Source organism: Hippopotamus amphibius, chromosome 15, assembly GCF_030028045.1.
Source record: "Hippopotamus amphibius kiboko isolate mHipAmp2 chromosome 15, mHipAmp2.hap2, whole genome shotgun sequence".
Classification (NCBI taxonomy): Eukaryota; Metazoa; Chordata; class Mammalia; order Artiodactyla; family Hippopotamidae; genus Hippopotamus; species Hippopotamus amphibius.
This window is the reverse complement of record NC_080200.1, coordinates 28,853,576-28,872,392: the sequence shown is the minus strand read 5'-3', so window position 1 is coordinate 28,872,392 and position 18,817 is coordinate 28,853,576. Positions and strand designations below refer to the sequence as shown.

Genomic DNA, 18,817 nt, shown 5'->3' with positions numbered 1-18,817 from the left:
GTGCTGTTGTCCAGTGTCCACTGACACTAGAGGACTGGGCTGTTGAAGCTGAAAACACAGCCTCTGTGCACTGGTGCTGAACTGACTCTTGGAGTTTTGGGTGAAGTAGAAAATAACAGCTTTATTGCTTCCCCAGGCAAAGGGGGACACAGCAGGCTCATACCCCTGAAAAACTGTGTGTCCCAACCCAGAGGGATTTGGTGAGGAGTTTTACAGCAATGGTTCAAGGGCGGGGTTGCTGATAAGATTAGAGTGTGTGCAGAGCCTGCACTCCTTTAATCTGGTCTCAGGTAGCCTCTTGATGAGTTTCTCTGCTTCATTTAATCTGGCCTCAGGTGGTCTCTGCAATGAAGAATGCTGACATCTTCCATCTGTTGGGGGTTTTAGTTCCATAAAGAGCTCAAAGATACTTTTATGTGTATCCCTTGAGATGGAACCAGAACCTGCCCCAAGGCTGCACTATTGTTTCTTGGTTCCTCCTCCCTTGTCTTTGTATCCCCTCCTTTCCCTGATTAGCAACTGTTTGAAAGGCTTCCATGCCCAGGAGCTCCACAGGGTCCTGCTCGGTTTCCCTGTCACTGTTGGTTTCTTGGCAAATGGCAGGCAATGACCATCCCTAGGTCATGTTGGGGAGAGGCAAGCACAGAACTCAAACAGCTTTTGTCCCTCAAGTTTTTCCTTGCCCTTCCAGCTGTCCTCTGCTCCAACAGCAGCCAGCCATTCTGAGTATCCCCTAGCCCAATATAGCAGTACAGGGTTTTGTTTCTATTGTTAGTTCCTGGACCCTGTTTCACTCTCATTTCTTCAGAGCTGATGTTCCAGGAAAGAGCCAGGAGCCCACCCTGGTTTGCCATGTAGGTTTGTGGACAGCTATTCCTTCTTCCTCAGGCCACGCCTGTCCTCATACATCTCTACTGGGTTTTTAACAGTCGGTTGAGTGTTTCTCTTGTCCCTAGGCTGTGAGCTTACTCAGGGCAGGCTGGGGCTTGATTCCACTCTCTGCCCTGATCCCAGCGCAGGGCCTTGACCATCAGTTAACTGACGTGCCCTCAGGCAAGCATCACCAATCAGCCCAGTCCTTTCTTTGCTCATTTTCAATCACCACCTAAATAGATCATCTTGCTTTCTGAACACAGCTGTGGACAGTTACTCTGGCCTAAGATCCCACCACCAGAACTGTCCTTAAACTTACTGGACTGAAAGGCCATTAGTTAATTTTTTCTGTATATCTGAGGCAGGAAGAATCATGCAACTGCTCACGACTACACCTCTTGTCTTTAGGCACATCAAGGTACTAGCTAAGGGGGACTTCCCTGGTGGCACAGTGGTTAAGAATCCACCTGCCAAATCAGTGGACACGGGTTTGATCCCCGCTCTCGGAAGACACCACATGCCACGGAGCAACTAAGCCTGTGTGCCACACCTATTAAGCCAGTGTACTAGAGCCCGTGAGCCGCAACTATTAAGACCGTGTGCCACAACTACTGATGCCCACCCACCGGTGCTCCGCAACAAGAGAAGCCACTGCAATGAGAAGCCTGCGCACCCCAATGAAGAGTAGCCCCCCTCACTGCAACTAGAGAAAGCCTCCACACAGCAACAAACAGCCAATAAACTAATTAATTAAAAAAAATATACTAGCAAAGGTCAAAATTCTGAGAGCTTGTCCCTGTTTGCATGTAATTGACAGCCGAAACCACATGGAGAAAGATCAAGGAAACAGAAGAGAGGAACACAAATAAACAGCCTGACGCCCCAAAAAAATAAAAACAAAAAAAAAGCTAGCTGAGAAGCGTAGGAGCGTGAAGAAGATGAGAAAGCAGAAGCGATAAGGCAGGAAACGAGCGAGAAGAGTGCAAAGAGAAGCGGGAGGTGGGACCCTGGAGCGCGCGGGGCCGGCTCACTGCTCCCCATCATGGGGGAAGAGAGGGGGCGGGGCCTGGGGAAGCGGCCAGAGGAGAGCGACCTCCCCGGACGCTGAATGGTCGCGCCCGGCGGCGGCGGCCAATAGGTGGCTGGGATGTTGGAGCGGCAGCGTCGGTCGCGGCGCTCGCTAGCTGCGGGTGGGGGGGAGGGGGTGGGACGGCGGTCGCCGCCATGATGCTTGTTTGCTTTCAATGAAAACGAGGGGGGCGCGGAGGAAGCGGCGGCGGCGTCGGTGGCAGCGGCGTCGGCTGCGCGGAGGCGAAGGCAGCGGTGGGTGCGGCGAGGAGGGCGAGGCCGGAGGCAGAGAGGCCGCCAGGCCGTAGTGGCGGCCCGCGCAGGCGGCTGAAGCGGGCGGCGGCCGCGGCGGATCTCGGAGGGAGAACAAAGAGCGGCGGCTGAGGCGGCAGCGGAGCGGCGACGGCGGCGCTGCGGCGGCGGGCGGGACTGGTATGGTGTTTCCACAGGTCAGACCCCGCTGCACCCACAGGCAGGAGGCGGCGGCAGCGGCGGAGGAAAGCGGCGCCCCCCCGGAGGTGAGCGAGGCCGCGCTGGCCGCCACGGGCCCCTCGCGGTTGCGGCGCCGGCGCCGGAGCGCGGGGCCCTGGAACAGGAGCAGCCAGGGTTTCGTGGGCAGCGGGGCCGCGGCTTGGAGGAGGTCGCGGCTGTTGGAGGCTTGGAGGTGGTCGCGGCTGTTGGAGGTCCCTGGACGCGCGGCGGTCGCGGTTCCCCTAGTCCCCAGGCCGCGCCCCAGCGCCGATTCTGGAGGTGGGGGGCGTTGATTGACGGGGCGGGGGGGCGGGAGCGCGCAGGGAGCGCCAGTCTTGGGGGGATGCCCCGGCTCTCCCCCTGGCTCCGGTCACCGGGAGGAGGCGAGCTGGCTGGGATGGGCGGCAAGTTTGGAGAAGCAGCATTGTGGGGTGGAGGGTGGAACTTCACAGTCACCGCGAAGTGGAAAGCCGGCTGTTTATCTCCTCCTGCAGAGGTACTTAAAATTGAGTTTCACGCAAGTTTTTTTAGGGGATGGAGATGGGAATGACAAGGATAAAGAAGCCCTTAGCATCAGATGAAGAGATTAATGATATTGTGGGGACTCCGAGATACTTTTAATTAGTTGAAGCAGTTTTGTCTCATAACCCGAATCATATTTCTCTCCTTTATTTCTAAACACCAATCATTATTTTCTTTAGAAACTTTTTTCCCTTGACTCTTTTCCTCCTACACCTTCCTCAAAGAGCCTGCTAACGAACACCGGTAACCTTTAATTGAACTGTTACTGCAAATGACAGCATTGTGAATGGTCATCTTGCTTGTCCTTCTTGGATTTGTTATTATGTTAGGCTGACGTTTAATCTCCTTGAAAATGAGTTCCCATACTTACCTGTTTTCCAGGTGGATCGCCCGGTTAGTGGTAGTGCGAAATCTTCTTGCCTTCTTGTGTCTGGGGATTTTAATTTTGGAGAGGAAGAGAGTGAATATGCATAAGTGAAAAATAAAATGGCATATAGTAGCACTTTGTGTTTTTCACAGTGCAGTAGAATGTGTCATCCCGAAACAGTTTTGTAAGCTGTAGGAGCTATGTCCCTTGACCAGAAGGTTTTGAAGACTTTGTTTTGTAATTGCTATCAGGCCAATTATTGCAGTCTTTAGAATGTGATGACTTCTGGAATAAAAATTGCTTAATATTTTTACACCAGTGATCTAGTCCAGTCGACTTGCTTTAAACAAAATATTTGTATAGCTGCTGTTGAGGAAACAAGCTTAGAAAGGTTAAAGTGACTTGCCCAAAGTATTAGAGTTAAGAGGGAAAGGACCAGGTTTTGTGTAAATGTGAGAGCGCATGAGAGTGATGTACTTGGTGGAGATTAGTTCTTTTGGGAGGGCAGAGTGTGTTTTAATAGATGGAAGTTATTTGAGGTAGTTGAGTCTGGTCAGTTCTCAGTAGGTGAACAAGATAACGAAATGGTCAGAAAACAAGGATGTGACAAAAGACAAAGTTTCCTGTGAGGCTCAGAGGATTTTGCATGTTTTCAGAAGTGTCTTGATCAGTGGTAATGTAGATGAAGAGGCTCTTTTGAATGCCTGTTTGATTTGTCAGTATTTTCAAGTTTCTTAAACCTTGGTGGCAGAGTAAAACTTTTCAGACCCTTTTGAACAGACATGAAATTGGTTACAGAACTTTGTCCTGGCTACAAATAAAGGCATTTGCTTCTGGAACATATTTTGGTTAATGCTTAGGCATTCCACTATATTCATGTTAGCCATTTTTATATTCTTTAAAGCATAAAGCTTTTTCATATCATAGTACAACAGGAAGGGATAATATATGTAAGGCATACTTGAGTAGATGGTCAAGGCTACTCATAGCTGTAGCCTTTGGGCCATGAGGGGTGAGGGCCCTCTTCAGCACATTCGTAACTTTCCCATATGTAAAGTATACTGGTTGGGAAACTTTGCTTTTAAAGTGTTTGTTTGCATATAAGATGGGGGCTTATTTAGGCTGCCTTAATCTTACACTTCTCTGGGCTTTACCTCTCCCTCATCCACTTTTATTTTCTTGGTAAGTTACATGCAAGGAATAGTATATGCTGGACCCTGCGTGTTGGACCCTGAGAATTAAAAAGTGAATAATACTCATTTGCTGTCTTCTTGTTGCTGTAGTCTTAGTAGGTGTACAAAGTGCTGTAAGGGAACAGGACAGAATGATTAAATTTGTAGAATATGTGGGAGCAGTTTACAGAAAATAGCACAGAATAGGTGTTTGTCAAACTGGGCAGATGGGGTCATTTCAAACAAAAGGCACTGTGGGTACACTGAGATGCCACACGTTGGGATAAGGCCTATATTGATATAAGGCCTATACTGAAACAGAGAGAGTGACTGCAAAGGTGTGTCACTAGGTTTTGAAGAACCATGCTTACTAAACTAAAAGTGAGGTTTATATCTTTATCTTATAGCAAAGGAGAGAGCCAAAATATTTTTCATAGGGGAAAAAGGTAATTTAGAGATCATTTGGGCATCAGTGTGGAGAATTAAGCGGAGGCCATACATATAAAAAAGTCACATTTAAGATACTATGGAGTTAGTGACTCAGTCTATTTTAAACTTGAATATAGGGTGTTATGTGTCTGTGATCCCTTTTATAGTGGGCTTGAGGGCTCAGTTCAATTGCTGTATAATACAGGGTAGTTTAAACTCAAAATGTTTTGAAAAAAGTTAAGAACAATAAAAGAAATGAAACCCATATAATGGTACATGTGAAAGTTCAGGCATTCAGAACTTGTCTTCGCAGTTGGGCTTGGGCAGACTGTAGAGCTTAAGCTGGAAAAATCAACTCTGCTCACCAGAAGTGAGAGCCACCAAGCCTAAAGGCTATGGCTGCTGATGGTCTGTGAGGAGATGGACTGTAAACATTTTGTGAAAGTGGGGGGAGGGCAGTTTTCTCTCCTGTATATTATTGGAATTGAAATATTGAAAATTTCTTAAAGCCTAAGAACTCCTCATACAGCTGTTAAATTATATCATCAGTTCTGCTGTAAAACAACAGATAGGTTCCTAAAAATCACATGGTATGCAAAATTGTGCTGTAAAAACTTTTGGGAAAAGTGGGACTGGGGCACAACACTCAAAACTTTGTCAGTGATTTATTGAAAAAAAAAAAAAAAAAAAGAAACCTGGTAAAAACAGTAGCACAGTCTTACACATGTTAAATGTTTAAGGAATACATAAATACTACAAAAAATGTGTCACTTTACCTTGAAAAAGACCTGGTTTGCTTGTGGAAATGGGCATCAGAAGGGTTGCTGCTTGTGCGTTACTGTAAAGTGGTGGAAGGAGGGTTACCTGAAAGCAAATGGAATGTTATAAGTACACCAGATGTGGGTACACGCGCACGCATACACACAGATTGAACTGATGTAGCTGGTAGGTGTTGTGAGGTGTGTGTATTTTGTGTATTTCTGTGCAGCTGGGGGCAGGTTTCTGTCTTCATCTAGTGTTTTTCACAGACAGAAATCACATGTAAGCAAATGGGAATTTTGTGTTATGCTCAAATTTTCTAATCTATCAATCATGTTAGAACAAATTATTTTCAGAATAATAAGTGATACAGCAGAACTGATTATACTTGAACACAGCATTTTAAAATAGTGCTAAAGCTCAGTTCCCAAAATACTGGAAACACCCATGTGTCAGTCACCATTATAGACTTGCTACTCTAATAGCGCTTATGCTCTTTTACTTCAAGTGGATTTATGATAGTGTGGAGAGAAAAACAAATGAACCAGTAAAGTGCTCATCAGGTTATATCGTAAGGAGGAATACACAAAGCATTTGGGGCATGATAAAGAAGGAGCAACTAATTGTGCTTGGGAAACTTGAGGGAGTCATCTCAGAGGTCTTTGGGCTGAGTTTTGAAGGTTAAATAGAGGTTTGTTAGACTGAGTGGTACATTTCAGTGAGAAGAAAGAAGTGTACAAAGTTAAATACAACTTGGGCTGTGAAACATAATATGCAAAGATGAAAGGGACAGGAGGAGTGGCCAGAAACATTGTGAATAGTGTTAGGCTTTTTCTTAAAGTGTTGGGACTTCTGTATATAATGGGGACTCATTGAGAGTTTAGGTGGATAGGGATGGGGAATTTTGTGTGACATACTTTTTCAGGATACATAGTAAAAATGTGAAGGCTGGATGAAGGGAGTCAAGAAACCAAGGTGAGAGAGTTCATTTAAGTCCTTGTGAGAGAAGTATTCTGGAGCTGTTAAAGACTTCTTGATGATTTATAAGGTCAGCATTTCATGAATAATTTTCTTTCTTAGTTTTTAGGGGGAAAAAAAAGAGACTAGTGGGACAAGACTGATAGCTGCTATATTAGAACTTCCCCAAATGATTGTATAAATGAATTAGCAGCTAGAATAAATGTTGAATACCTCAAAAGGCCAAAATTCCAACTAGATAGGTGTAGCTAGAATACTGTGATTGTAAGAGAGGGAGGAGCAAATAGATATGGAAAATCTGGCAAAAGATAAAAAAGAAATGAAAAGGTTTCTGTTGGCAGCTTCATTGCTGGAGGTATAAACAAGATGGTTGTTGCTAGTCTCGTGCTAAGAGAACAGGTTAATATCGATGGCTCCCTCTTCTTACCTTTTTTTTTTAAATAAATGTATTTATTTAACTTATTTATTTTATTGGCTGTGTTGGGTCTTTGTTGCTGTGTGCAGGCTTCCTTTTTAGTTGCGATGAGTGGGGCTACTCTTCGTTGTGGTGCGCGGGCTCCTCATTGCCGTTGGCTTCTCTTGTTGCGGAGCACGGGCTCTAGGTGCGTGGGCTTCAGTAGTTGCCGCACATGGGCTCAATAGTTGTGGCTCACGGGCTCTAAAGCACAGGCTCAATAGTTGTGGCACACGGACTTAGTTGTTCCATGGCATGTGGGATCTTCCTGGAGCAGGGATCGAACCCATGTCCCCTGCATTGGCAGGCGGATTCTTAACCACTGTGTCACCTAGGAAGCTCTCTCCTTACCTTTTTGATCTCAGTAAAGTTTCACCACACAAATCATGATTTGACTTAATGCCCTGCATGATAGTGGGCACTCAGCTTTGCTGGTTAAATCATGTCATAATTGTCTTAATATGTCCTTTTGCTCTATACTTTATATTTGACTTAAAATATAGAAATTAAAAATTTTAAGCTAGAAGTATTTGTAATTTTAAGTTGAAATTTGTGGATGACCTATACTTAGTGTACCTTCATAGTTATATTTTGAGTTAATTTATTGGGTTGAATGAAACTGCTAGTATTTGACTTTGAAAGTTGGTAGTTTCCTGTGGTGTTGCAGTACACTCTGGCTTCCCTCTGTATTTAATATTCACTCGTGTTTTTAGGCACAGGCGCATGGTTAGAATTGCATTTTAACAGCAGCCTAGTAAACTCTTCTGGGCTGTTGGTTATTGGCTGGGCACAGCAGATGCAGATGGGGATGCCAGTCTTCTCCTTTTAGAGCTTAGACTACTGTATCTGCTGTGTGACTCTGTTTTGGAGGAGTATTTTATCATAATTTTAAAATCTTTTTTCACAGAGGTCTTATTGATTGGAAATTTTAGTTAAATCAATGTGGACTTTATTTTTATTCTACTTGAGAAAAGGATTTTTAAGGAATTGAGATTTTGGGAGGCAGGAGGAGGAGGCTACAGAAACCTCACGTTCTTAGAAATATTAATAAGATTATTTGCCTTTTACGTTCTCATTCTCTTATGAGTATACAGCGGAGTTTTCTGGAGACTAACAAAATGATGTGTTATAGCTGATCAGTTGAATTCAGAGCAGATAGGCAAATCATGCTGTCTTCTGGCCAAAATGTAAGACAATGTCACTCTTCTCACAAAATTTTATTTTGTTTTTGAAAGCAGTTACTTTTCATAAGAATGTTGGTTAATGTGTGATAGGTTTATTATATTTAATGAGTTAATACATATTTTAAAATTACTTAGTTCTAATTTCTAGTATGGTAAATATTGATATAATCCACACAAATGAAAGGTCTTTGAGGTACTTGAATATAAGGGTTCTGAGATCTGCTGTGTTAAATATTAGGTAGAATTTGGGAGTAGAGAATACAAGGTGAAGAGTAGTTTGGAAAGATGATACATTTGAGAAGGAAACTCAAGGGCTCATGGTCTTAGCAACATGCTATTTGGAGAATGAACACAAGATCTTGGTTTCATCAGTGACAGAATTCTAGAGTTGTGTGAGGCATTGGTGTAATAGAGTACAGCTTTGCAGCTAGGTTGTTCCAGGTTCAAATCCTAGCTCTGCTACTTGCCAAGTGTGTGCGACCTTGGGCAAGTTATTTAAACCCAGAGTCTCAGTTTCCTCATCTAAAATAAAATGAGGATAGTGTCTACTTCATGGGTTGCTATGAGAATTAAATCGAGGTAATTATAGGTAAATTATTGCATAGTGGTTGAAAGCATAGACTTTTGGATCAGACTTGGGTTAAAATCTCAGTTGTGCCAGTAGGATCTCTGTGATCTCAGGCAAATGACTCATTTTCTGGACCTTCCTTTCTTTATGTACGGAGAACAATAGTATTTACTTACAGGAGTACTGAGGGTTAAATGAGATAATGCGTGTGAAAGGCCTGCCGGTTGGTGAGTGCTCAAAACCTGTTAGCTGTTGTGTGCCTAATGCAGAGTGTGGCAGATAGGCACTCAACACAGTTTTACATTACCCCCACCTGTTTGAGGTTTGCTCTTATTTTGCCGTAGCGTGTCACTAAGACTATGTTTATACAGTTTTACCTTTAAGTTTGTCCCTATGCTTCTTATCCCAACCTGTCCCAGAACTAATATTCTCAGTCTTTGGTTACTTAGGTCCTTTCTGTCTGATTTCTCTAGATTTTGCTGTCAAGATTAGAAGCCTGTATTTTTCTTACTGCTGGTAATATGGGCACTGCTTTTGTTAGCACACTTGTCTCTTACACAGTGTTTGCTTTTTTTGTTTGTTTGTTTACTGTCACAGCTTATCCCCTTGAACTCATATAAGTATTAACCAAGCACTTACTATTTGCCAGGCTCTGAAATTATACAGATATTTAAAATGTAAGTGCAAAGAGCCTATACTAGAGTAGGTGAATGAGGCGTGTAAAAGAAATTAAGGTGGGGTTAAAGAATATAACATTAGAAATATCTTCAACGTTCAGAATAGCTCAGAGCAGGGAATGATAAACTCCTGTGTTTGTGAGGGTTAGGGAGGAAGTCCTAAATTAGAGTGGTGTTTGTAAAAAGGGTTATAGTGTGATTATATTATTGTAAGATTTTTGTTTGCACCGCCCCACCCCCAGTAGATTAAGAAAGATCCAAGATTGTGTACATATTTACTATTTATTCCCAGCACCTGGCAGAGTGCTTGGCACGTAGAAGCAGAAGGTGCTTAGTAAATATTTACTGAATGAATGATTCTGTAAAGAAACCTCCCTGAAGGAAGCATGGTTCAGATGTATTGAATTGCTTTTTTAGGATTTTTCTTCTTTGAAAACCTGATTTTGAGTCATGAAGGAAAGAATGTTTAGACCAGTTTATTAGAATAATGTGCTAGGTCTTACACGGGATACTGGGAGATACAAACTAGGGTGATAGATGTAGTAAGTGTGTGGTGTGCAGAGGAAAGAGTAGTGAACTTGTGCCTTTGTTGGGAAGGGTTTACAGGGGCTCTAACATCTAACCTGAGTTGCCTTTAAGGGGTAAGAGTTTAGGGTGAAGATTCTCTTTGGTGAAGGGATTGGCATGTGTTATTGAAAGATTGTCTTAGACGTAGGTTTGCTTTAACTTAGGACTTTATAACATGACTTGTATGTAAGTGGCTGAAGATGAGTGAGAAAGTAGTTGCGTAAATCCAGATTGTAAAGGACTTTGACGTTAGGGCTTTAGCTAGGTAGGCAGAAAGGGCCATCATAGATTTTTAAGCAGGAGAGTGATATGAGCAGGCATCTATCAGGAAGATACAGAGAAGGTTGTTTAAAAGTTGTAGCTGAGAAATGGGGGTGTGAATTAACTTTAGTAGCTGTGAAAATGGAGAAGACAGGTTTAGAAGTCCTGAAGAGGTAAAAATCAGTTGGATTTAGTGAAAAATTGGGTAAGACCCAGGGAAAATTTGGATAGGAAGAAGTAAATTGGCACCAAGGCTAGTGGCACTACCTTTTCATATATTTCCTAACTTGTAGCTCTGTGAGGAGCCTGATCATTAAGTAAAAGGATTTTTCTGCACATGAGTTTATTTCTTCCTTCTTCCTTCCCTTCCTTTCCTCTGCCCCTCTCCTTTTTTTTCTCCTTTGTGTTTGTGAAAGAAGTAAAGCACCAAGAATGGAGGAGAAAAAGTAACAAGAAAAGGAAAAGAGGAATTTAGCATTTTTATCTTGTCAGTTAAGATTAGCTATAACTCAGCCTCATTTCCCTTGGGGAAAAACTGGCCAATACAATTAAATTGTTTAACTTCAGAGTGCCTTTTAACAAGAAACAGATTTTTGTACGTTGTCAAAATAACATGATCTCATAATAATTCATTAATATTTCAAAATATGAACTACGTATTAAATGTTTCTCCAGCAGTCCACAGAATTTGCAAATCTAGAGAGTAGTCTTGACACCAGCTTGTTGAAGGTAGCAGACCAGTTATCCTGCAGAAAGTCCTGCATTCCAGTTGATTCTTTGGCGTCATCTGGCCAATTCCTCCAACTCTTAATCAGGGTAAACATTGTTGGTGTGTATTTCATATTCTGTCAGATCAGAAGACCCACCATAGCTGGTTCTACCCCCATTAGTGTGGGAAGATTGATGAAGAGGGTAACAGTTTATTCCTCTCTTGAACATTTTCTACCTTATAATCAAAAAACAATCTCTGTTGTGGTGTTACCTTAGCATTATGCCGGTGCCAGTGATTTCATCTAATGGTTTTAACCCAGTTTATAAATCCTTGTTTTAAAAAGGCTCATTAGGAATTATGAAAGGATGCTGTGTTTGTTTTTGTTAATTCTTTCATTCTTCATTTATTAGCTGTCATTCTTTTGTAAAATAGGACTTTTTTTCACCTGGGGCTATTTGATGACTCTGAAATACAGTACCCGCTAAAAGCATAAACACTTAAATCTTTCTCTTTAGTACCAATTTTCTTAGTTTAAAAGCTGCCTCAAATGGTGGCTGACTTGCACTTATGGTTCCCCCCCCCCCCCCGCCACCTCCCTCTTACCCCCTCCCCTGTGTCTTTTTAAGCCATTTCATAAAATGTTTAATAATGAAAGCATATCTTTCTATGCTGGTAAATAATGTCCTGTATTTCTTTAAGGTAAATAGTTATTCTAAGATAATGAAAAACCATTTCTCTGAGATCTAGCTCAGTGACAGATTTTATGATGCCAGAATCAGTAGTGATGTTTGGCATTGTACTGGAGGAGTTGGAGATTGACTAGTCAGGGGCTATATGCTGACTCTGGCCTAGCTATTTTTTAAAAGTCTTTTGTAATTCTCCTTGACAGTTTTCAAGTCTATTTTGGAAATCTTATATTCTTTTTAGATAGTAATCTGCAGTGACATTCTGTATTTTTTAGAGAGTAAGATCTGCTTGTTGATTTCAAAGCCTTGGGAAAAATCCGAAATTGTGTTCTTATATCCTTTTCTCTACCTAGTTTCCAATACTATGTTCGGTTGCACTCCAAGAAAAATGGATGTGGTTGCTCAGTGGGCAGATATGGTCCTCAGAAGGGCTTGATTGCCCAGTTTGCTACCATTTCTTTTATTCTATCATATTTTACCCTCCACTTCCTAATCTACACTCTCAGGGATTATGAAAATAAAGATCTCCTTACTGCTTTCAAGTAATGAGCTGTCTTAAAATTTAAGACAACCCCTCACATGTCATGAAAACCAAGAAAGGGAGTGATTGGCTGCTTAGGCAGAAATCATGACTCTGATGGAATGACCCCAGGTCTAGGGCCTGGGTTTCAGACTTTAGTTCGGTAATACTTTTATTTATTCTCTGAAGTGTGATCAAACTCTGGACGTTGATTCACACTAAGCTCACGTGATATTGATAAATCAGACTTCTGAACTTTCACTAAGAAGTCAAATGATTAATAATTAAATTTACTAACCTCAGCTGGACAGAGCAGCTTACCATTATTAAATTCTATTTGGAAAAGCCAGTGAGGATCAAATGGCTGTTTTGTAAGTAAAATCTAGTCAGAATAGTAGCATTTGGATGATCTTATGGAATCTTAAGGGATGTTGTCATCAAGCTCTGGTAGCCTTACACAGCATTTTGTTATTACTGGTGTATTCATGTGATTCAGAATGGGCACTTGCTTCTCCAGATTGTCCTCTAGATGGAGCAGGAACAGTTGTTGACTGTAGAGCTCTCTCTGTTAGGTATTTTTTGTGTTAGTTTAAAAACTTCAGTCATTGTATTCTATGCTGGAGAAATTAATGTGTAGGAGAATAGTTTTATTAACCATATTTAAGAAAACAAAAAATAAATGTGCTGTTTCTTGTGCAGATGGTTACTCTCACCATTTATATTCTTACCTTCTTCAAAAAGCTTTTTAGGATTACTTATCTCCTTCATGCTTTGACTACATGGTCAAAACCATTTCTGTGTTTGAAAAATAGCCCTACTTCTCATCATTAGAGAAGCAACATAGCATAATGAAAGTAGCTTTAACTTTTTTCCAATTTTTTTATTGTAGAAAGTATACATAACATAAAATGTACCATCTTAACCATTTTTAAGTGTAGCATTCAGTGGTATTAAACATATTCATAATGTTATACAGCCATCACCATCGTCCATATCCATAACTCTTTTCTTCTTGTAAAATTAAAACCTCAAGCCCATTCAACAGCAACTCCCTTTGATGTAAGTGATTGCTGACTGGCTCACTTTAAATTCACATGATGGTAGGTTTTTCTCCAGCTTTATTTAGCTGCGTAGGTGTCCAGAGTACGTGGAGACTTGGTTAAAAGCAAATTATGGCTCATCCAAACACATAACAGAAAGTGAGACTGGGGCAAGGAGTTTGGGGGAATATGCGAGGGAGTGAGATTTTATTTCACCTAAATATTTCAGTATGTGTCTATAAGAATAAGAGTTTTAAAAAATACCACAAGTAAAATGAACAGCAGTCCCAATATCAGCTTAGATTTAGTTCTTCAAATTTGTCTGATTTTCAAAAATACTTTTTACACTTGATTTGGTCAGATCAGACCCAGACAAGGTCTGTACATTGCATTTGATTGCTGTGCCTCCTAAGTCATTTAATATCAACTTCCTCTTACTCCCCCTTTTTCAGGTCATTCATTTGTTGAAGAAATTGAGTCTTCTGTCATGTTGAACTTTCATGTTGAACTTTCCATAGCCTGCATCTGGCTGGCTGTATTCTTGTGGCATTATTTTAAAATTAAGAAAAAAATTTTTAATCATGGTAAAATATACATAAAACTTACTATCTTAATAATCATTTTAAGTAGTGTTAAGTCTATTCACATTGTTGTGTATTGTGCTATTTTTAACATGTTCCTCTGTCTCCCTTACTTAGTGTAGACTGGTACCAGATCTAGAGAGGCTGATTTGATTCAGGTTCAATTTTTATTTTTAATTTTTTGGATGAAGGGGCAAGGGCATACATAGTGTTGGCATACAAGTCTAGTTGTCCTGATACTGAGATTGATCCTTGGGTTGAGGTCTTACAGCCTGATCTACCTATTTAAAATGTTCTCATTGGATTTCTTTCACCTAATGCTTTTATTAACCATTGATGGTCATCCATTTTTTCATTAGAGGTTGTGAAATAGTGGTTTTTCTAATTATGTAACTCTTTCTGCATTTATTAGCTAGAATTCTGTTAAGAACATTTCCTCATCTACTTTCTGCCAGAAATGCAGAGTAAATGCTTGATTCTTTCCCTTTATTTTCCAATTTTTGGGTGACTTAGTTTTCTTTTTTTTTCCTGTTAAAGTTTTGGATTCATGCTGTTGATAATGACTCGTAGTCTTCCTTTTGATGTTCAGGTTGTCTTCTCTGTGGCCAATGGGACCTCCTTAAGCCGGCTCATGTGTCCTTCACAGCCACAGCTTCTTTCTTGGTGTCCAGGCTTTTGTTTGTATTTCTCCGATTCCAGACCAGAAATCCTCAATTTCTCCAAGGAGCTCCTCGCTTCCTTTTAGTGGGAAATTGTGTTTAGAGATAACATGAGTGTCTGCTTTTAAAAAAGATGTTATTTTAAGTTATTTGATTCTTCCAAATATTGATTGGTTTCTTTTCTTAATTCAACAGGCATGCCCAAAGAAAAATACGAGCCCCCTGACCCTCGGAGGATGTACACAATTATGTCCTCTGAGGAGGCAGCAAATGGAAAGAAATCACATTGGGTGGAGCTTGAAATAAGTGGTAAGACATGCAAGCAAAAATTATGGTATGGAAGTTAAGATATGGTAGAAAATTGTTTTCTAATGCAAATAAATACACAAGGGAAGCAATGTTGTGTTTTACCAGTGCTGATTTATCTTAGAAGCTGGAAGGTTCAGTAGAAAGAACATGATTTGAGTCAAAGTTCAAAACCCATTCATTGCTTATTCTCTCACTATCAGTGTCCTTTTATAAAATGGGGATAATATCAAGGATGAAATGAAAATAACACATGTGAAATGCCTAGTGTACAAAGGTTTATTTTGATAGTTAATTCTCTAATAAAGTAGGAAAGAGCTTTTACATTATCAAATTACAGGTTTCCAATGAGGTGGGAAATGCCTGTTCTAGTATAGGTTCTGGGATAGATTTGTTTCTCCTTATTTTCTTCATTTGCTTTTCAGTCTTGGGTCTCTGGAGATAGCCTTATTCAGAAACACAAAATCTTAAAGTTCCTGTCTACCTTTAATGCAATCTTCAAAAGTGGGAAAGGGACATTATTTCTCAAGACAACCAGTGCTAAAGAAATTTTGTGTTAATGTTGCCTGACATGCCTCCCCATACTTTCCTTCTAGTTTGTCTTGATTTTTGCCTTCTTTCACCTGACTGCCCTTGATTTTTTTTTAAATTTAATGCAGGAAACATTCTTAGTATGCAGTATGTGTAAAACATTTTGCCAGGTGCTGTACTAGGCATATGGAAAATATATAGATGAAAAAAACACAGTCCCTTTCATTCTGAAGCTTATGGCATATTAGGGAGTGAGAAGAAGGGAATATACCAATGTAAATAACTAATAGACAAAATATAACTGCCAAGTATAAGTAGAAAGGTGCTATACAGAAAGCAAAAAGGAAATAATGATAATAGTATTTCTCCCTTGTAAGCCCAAAAGTTCTGATTAATCTGTTGAGTAAACCTAAACACCCTCCTCTGCAGCCATAGTAGAGGTCGGTGCCCACGTGGGTCTCTTCTGTTTTCCCTTTTCTGATTTTTGGAGTGCTGGTGTGGTGTGATGGGGAGTGAAATTTCCCTCTTCTTTTGCATCTCCTGTCAAATTTGATTTTCTATGTCGGGGGAGCCTTTGAAGCACAGGCAGTCACTACTCCGACTTCCCCTTTTAATTTCTGCAGGATTGGTATTTAACTATATTTTTCTCTTTTTTCAGTCTGCATTAGCAGTTTTTTAATTACAAGTCCTTTGCTTCTAGGAAGTTTGGATAATCTAGAAAGTGCTCACTTAGTTCAGTGAGATTGAATCTCTGAGGTTAAAGGAATTCTTCGCTCGCTCCTCCCTCTACCTCATGTTGGGAGCTCCTTAGTAACTTTGAGTCACTGTTCTCTCCTTACTCTGAACTTTGGGAAGAAATCTGTGTACAAGATGGGAAGAAAGAGGAGAGGTTCCTCTAAAGTAACATTCTTAACAAAGTCTTATCTTTATCAAGTATCATGGAGCATAAACTATTGATTGAATAGGTCTGTGGAATAAGACCTTGTAATTAACAAAGCCACTATCAGGAAGGTCAGTTTATTGTCTTAGTCCTTAATACGTAAACTTCTATGTGTAGAAATTTTCAAGGCTGAATTCATTTCATGGTAAGACCATTATTTCATGTATATGCTCTGGCATCACTTCCTTAAAATCCTGTTACACAAAGTTCTAGGGATCTGAGGTTATTGAATCCTAGACCTGCAGGAACCTCATATACTCTTCTGGTTGTAGGGAGATGGGTAGTTAGATGCTTGTGCCATTTGGAGGTAATCGGATAAGCCAAATGACTATTAATCATTTACTTTTTAAAGAAAGCCTTTTTTTTTTAATTGCAAAATGAAAGGCAGATAAAACCAGGAATTCCTGGCAATCCAGTGGTTAGGACTGTGCGCTCTCACTGCTGAGGGCCCGAGTTCAATCCTTGGTTGGGGAACTAAGATCTCCAAAGCTGTGGGCCATGGCCCAAAAACAAAAAAATCCTTAAGAAAACCACACAAATATATTAGTGACTTATTATAAGGCCAGAGCCTTATAATATCCAGGTCAAGAATTAGAAGTTTTTCACTTACCCCAGAACCCCTTCCATACCACAGCCAATCATAACCCATTCCCTGCTCCCCAAAAGTAACTGTTACCCTGACTTTTATAGTAATCACTTCTTTTGTTTCCTTATAGTTTTAACAGCAAGTTATGTATACCTAAGCATTATAGTTTAGTTCCCCCATTTTTATTTGATGTGTTAATTTACATGTCCCCCCTCCATCCTTTACAGTTTATCTGTTGAACCTGTTCCCCTGAAGTCTATATTTTGCTGCTTGAAGGTTAACATGTTTCTCATCCATATGGGCAGCAAGGATGCAGAGGCTTGAGCAGACTCAGAATGTAAGACCCTTGATGGGACTGAAGGTTGTGTTGTGTATGTGGTGTTGTGCTTTTTCTTCAGAAGGCACAGAAGGTATAAAGGCTTTCTTTTCTACTGATGTTCAGTGCCTAGAGCCATTAATTCTTTGAGGGTTGCAAAATAGTAATATTCTTTTTTTTTTTTTAATTAGGTGAGCTGCATCTGTAAAGAGATACTTTCTCTTTTTTAAGTTTAATTTTTATTTCATAATGGAGTATAGTTGATTTACTCCCTCATTTACTAATTGATTACTCAAGGTACAATTTGTATAGTAAAGGCAGAAAAGAGTGCTTATTTCTTTCCTTTTATTTACTAGTTTTCAGGATAAACTGTTGTCCTTTGAGGGTGACCAGTTGGATTTTTAAAGTATCATTATCAACTAGTGTATTTGGGTTTCAGACATATGCCATGAAGTTGTCATGACTACTCTTATTTTGTTGCCTAAAACTGTCCTGTTGGCAAATGGGAGAGCTGCTTTAAATGACTTCTGAATTCCTTGACATAACCCAAGTTGTCTTTGGTAGTTTCCTTCCTATCTGGAATGGCAAGTTGTTCTTGCCTCATCTTGTATTTCCTGCTTCAAACCTGAAGTGTGTCATTTTTTCTTAGGAAATGACAAGTTGTTTTACTTGGAAATGCTGTTTCAAGACCATAATATGTGTTGCTAGGGTTGCTTGTTGCTACTGGGTTGGGCACTGTTTCTAGGTCTTTTCACTGGACAGTGCTAGGAAATTTGACATATGTGTTTGTGGTTATATACATTTATGAAGAAAGATGTGATTAATATATACTTATTTTTATGATAAAATATCTTTAAAGCTGTAAAATATATTTATATATTTAAAATTAAAATCTTATGAAAATACTTTTTTGACTCAAATTCAGAGTAACAGGAGTTTTAACTAACCTCTTTTATAATACATCTATATCTTCTTTAATACTGAGAGACCTAGTTCTCAGGGTCATGGGATGATGGAGTTTGAATATCCCATAATTACTTAATTGCTTTATCCCATATTATACACATAATAATCTTACAATAACAGAACTAAAAATACTACCACCAATATGAGTTGTGAGAGTAGGTAACAACATTTTGCAACCCCCCCAGGTTAAATAGCTGTACTCAATCTGTATCATCAGAGTATGGTAGCCATTAGGTACTATCAGCTTTCCAATTTAACTTGCACAAACCCCCATTTAGAATTGGTTTTGCAAGCAACTATGTATTCAGTGCCTCCAACCAGTTCATTTGTTTCCTAATTATTTGGTTTTCTGGAAGCTTGTTCTCTAGATCTTTCCTTAGAAAGGGCTCGTGGGAACAACATTCTGAGTTTCTTGCAAGTTGATAACAGTTTCTGCCCTTTATATTTGAGAGTCAATTTGGCTGAATGTGAATTCCTTGGGATTAAGGAAATGTGAATTCTTTCCTTAAGTGTCTTAAATATGTTACTCCAGTTTTGCTGTAGGCTTGATGACAGTCTAATTTTTTTTCATTATTAGTTATTTGCTCTTTTTTGCCTAGATGCCCAAAGGATTTTTTCCCTTTA

The 18,817-nt window shown here is 40.2% G+C and overlaps 1 protein-coding gene across 4 annotated transcripts in view; it reads left to right on the top strand.

Annotated features, from left to right (window-relative positions):
- Window positions 1-2,074: 2,074 nt before the first annotated feature.
- Window positions 2,075-18,817, top strand: part of CNOT6 (CCR4-NOT transcription complex subunit 6) — a 49,948-nt gene continuing 33,205 nt past the window's right edge. For 3 of the 4 annotated variants that reach the window (XR_009049191.1, XM_057709003.1, XM_057709002.1), the window contains exons 1-2: window positions 2,075-2,459; window positions 14,744-14,857. Coding sequence is in view for 2 of the 4 variants with exons in the window: in XM_057709003.1 (XP_057564986.1) it covers window positions 14,746-14,857 (112 nt within the window). In the remaining 2 variants the exon portion in view is untranslated. Of the gene's footprint in view, window positions 2,460-14,743; window positions 14,858-17,138; window positions 17,249-18,817 lie in introns of those variants that run through there. The other variant, XM_057709004.1, reaches the window with a different exon arrangement.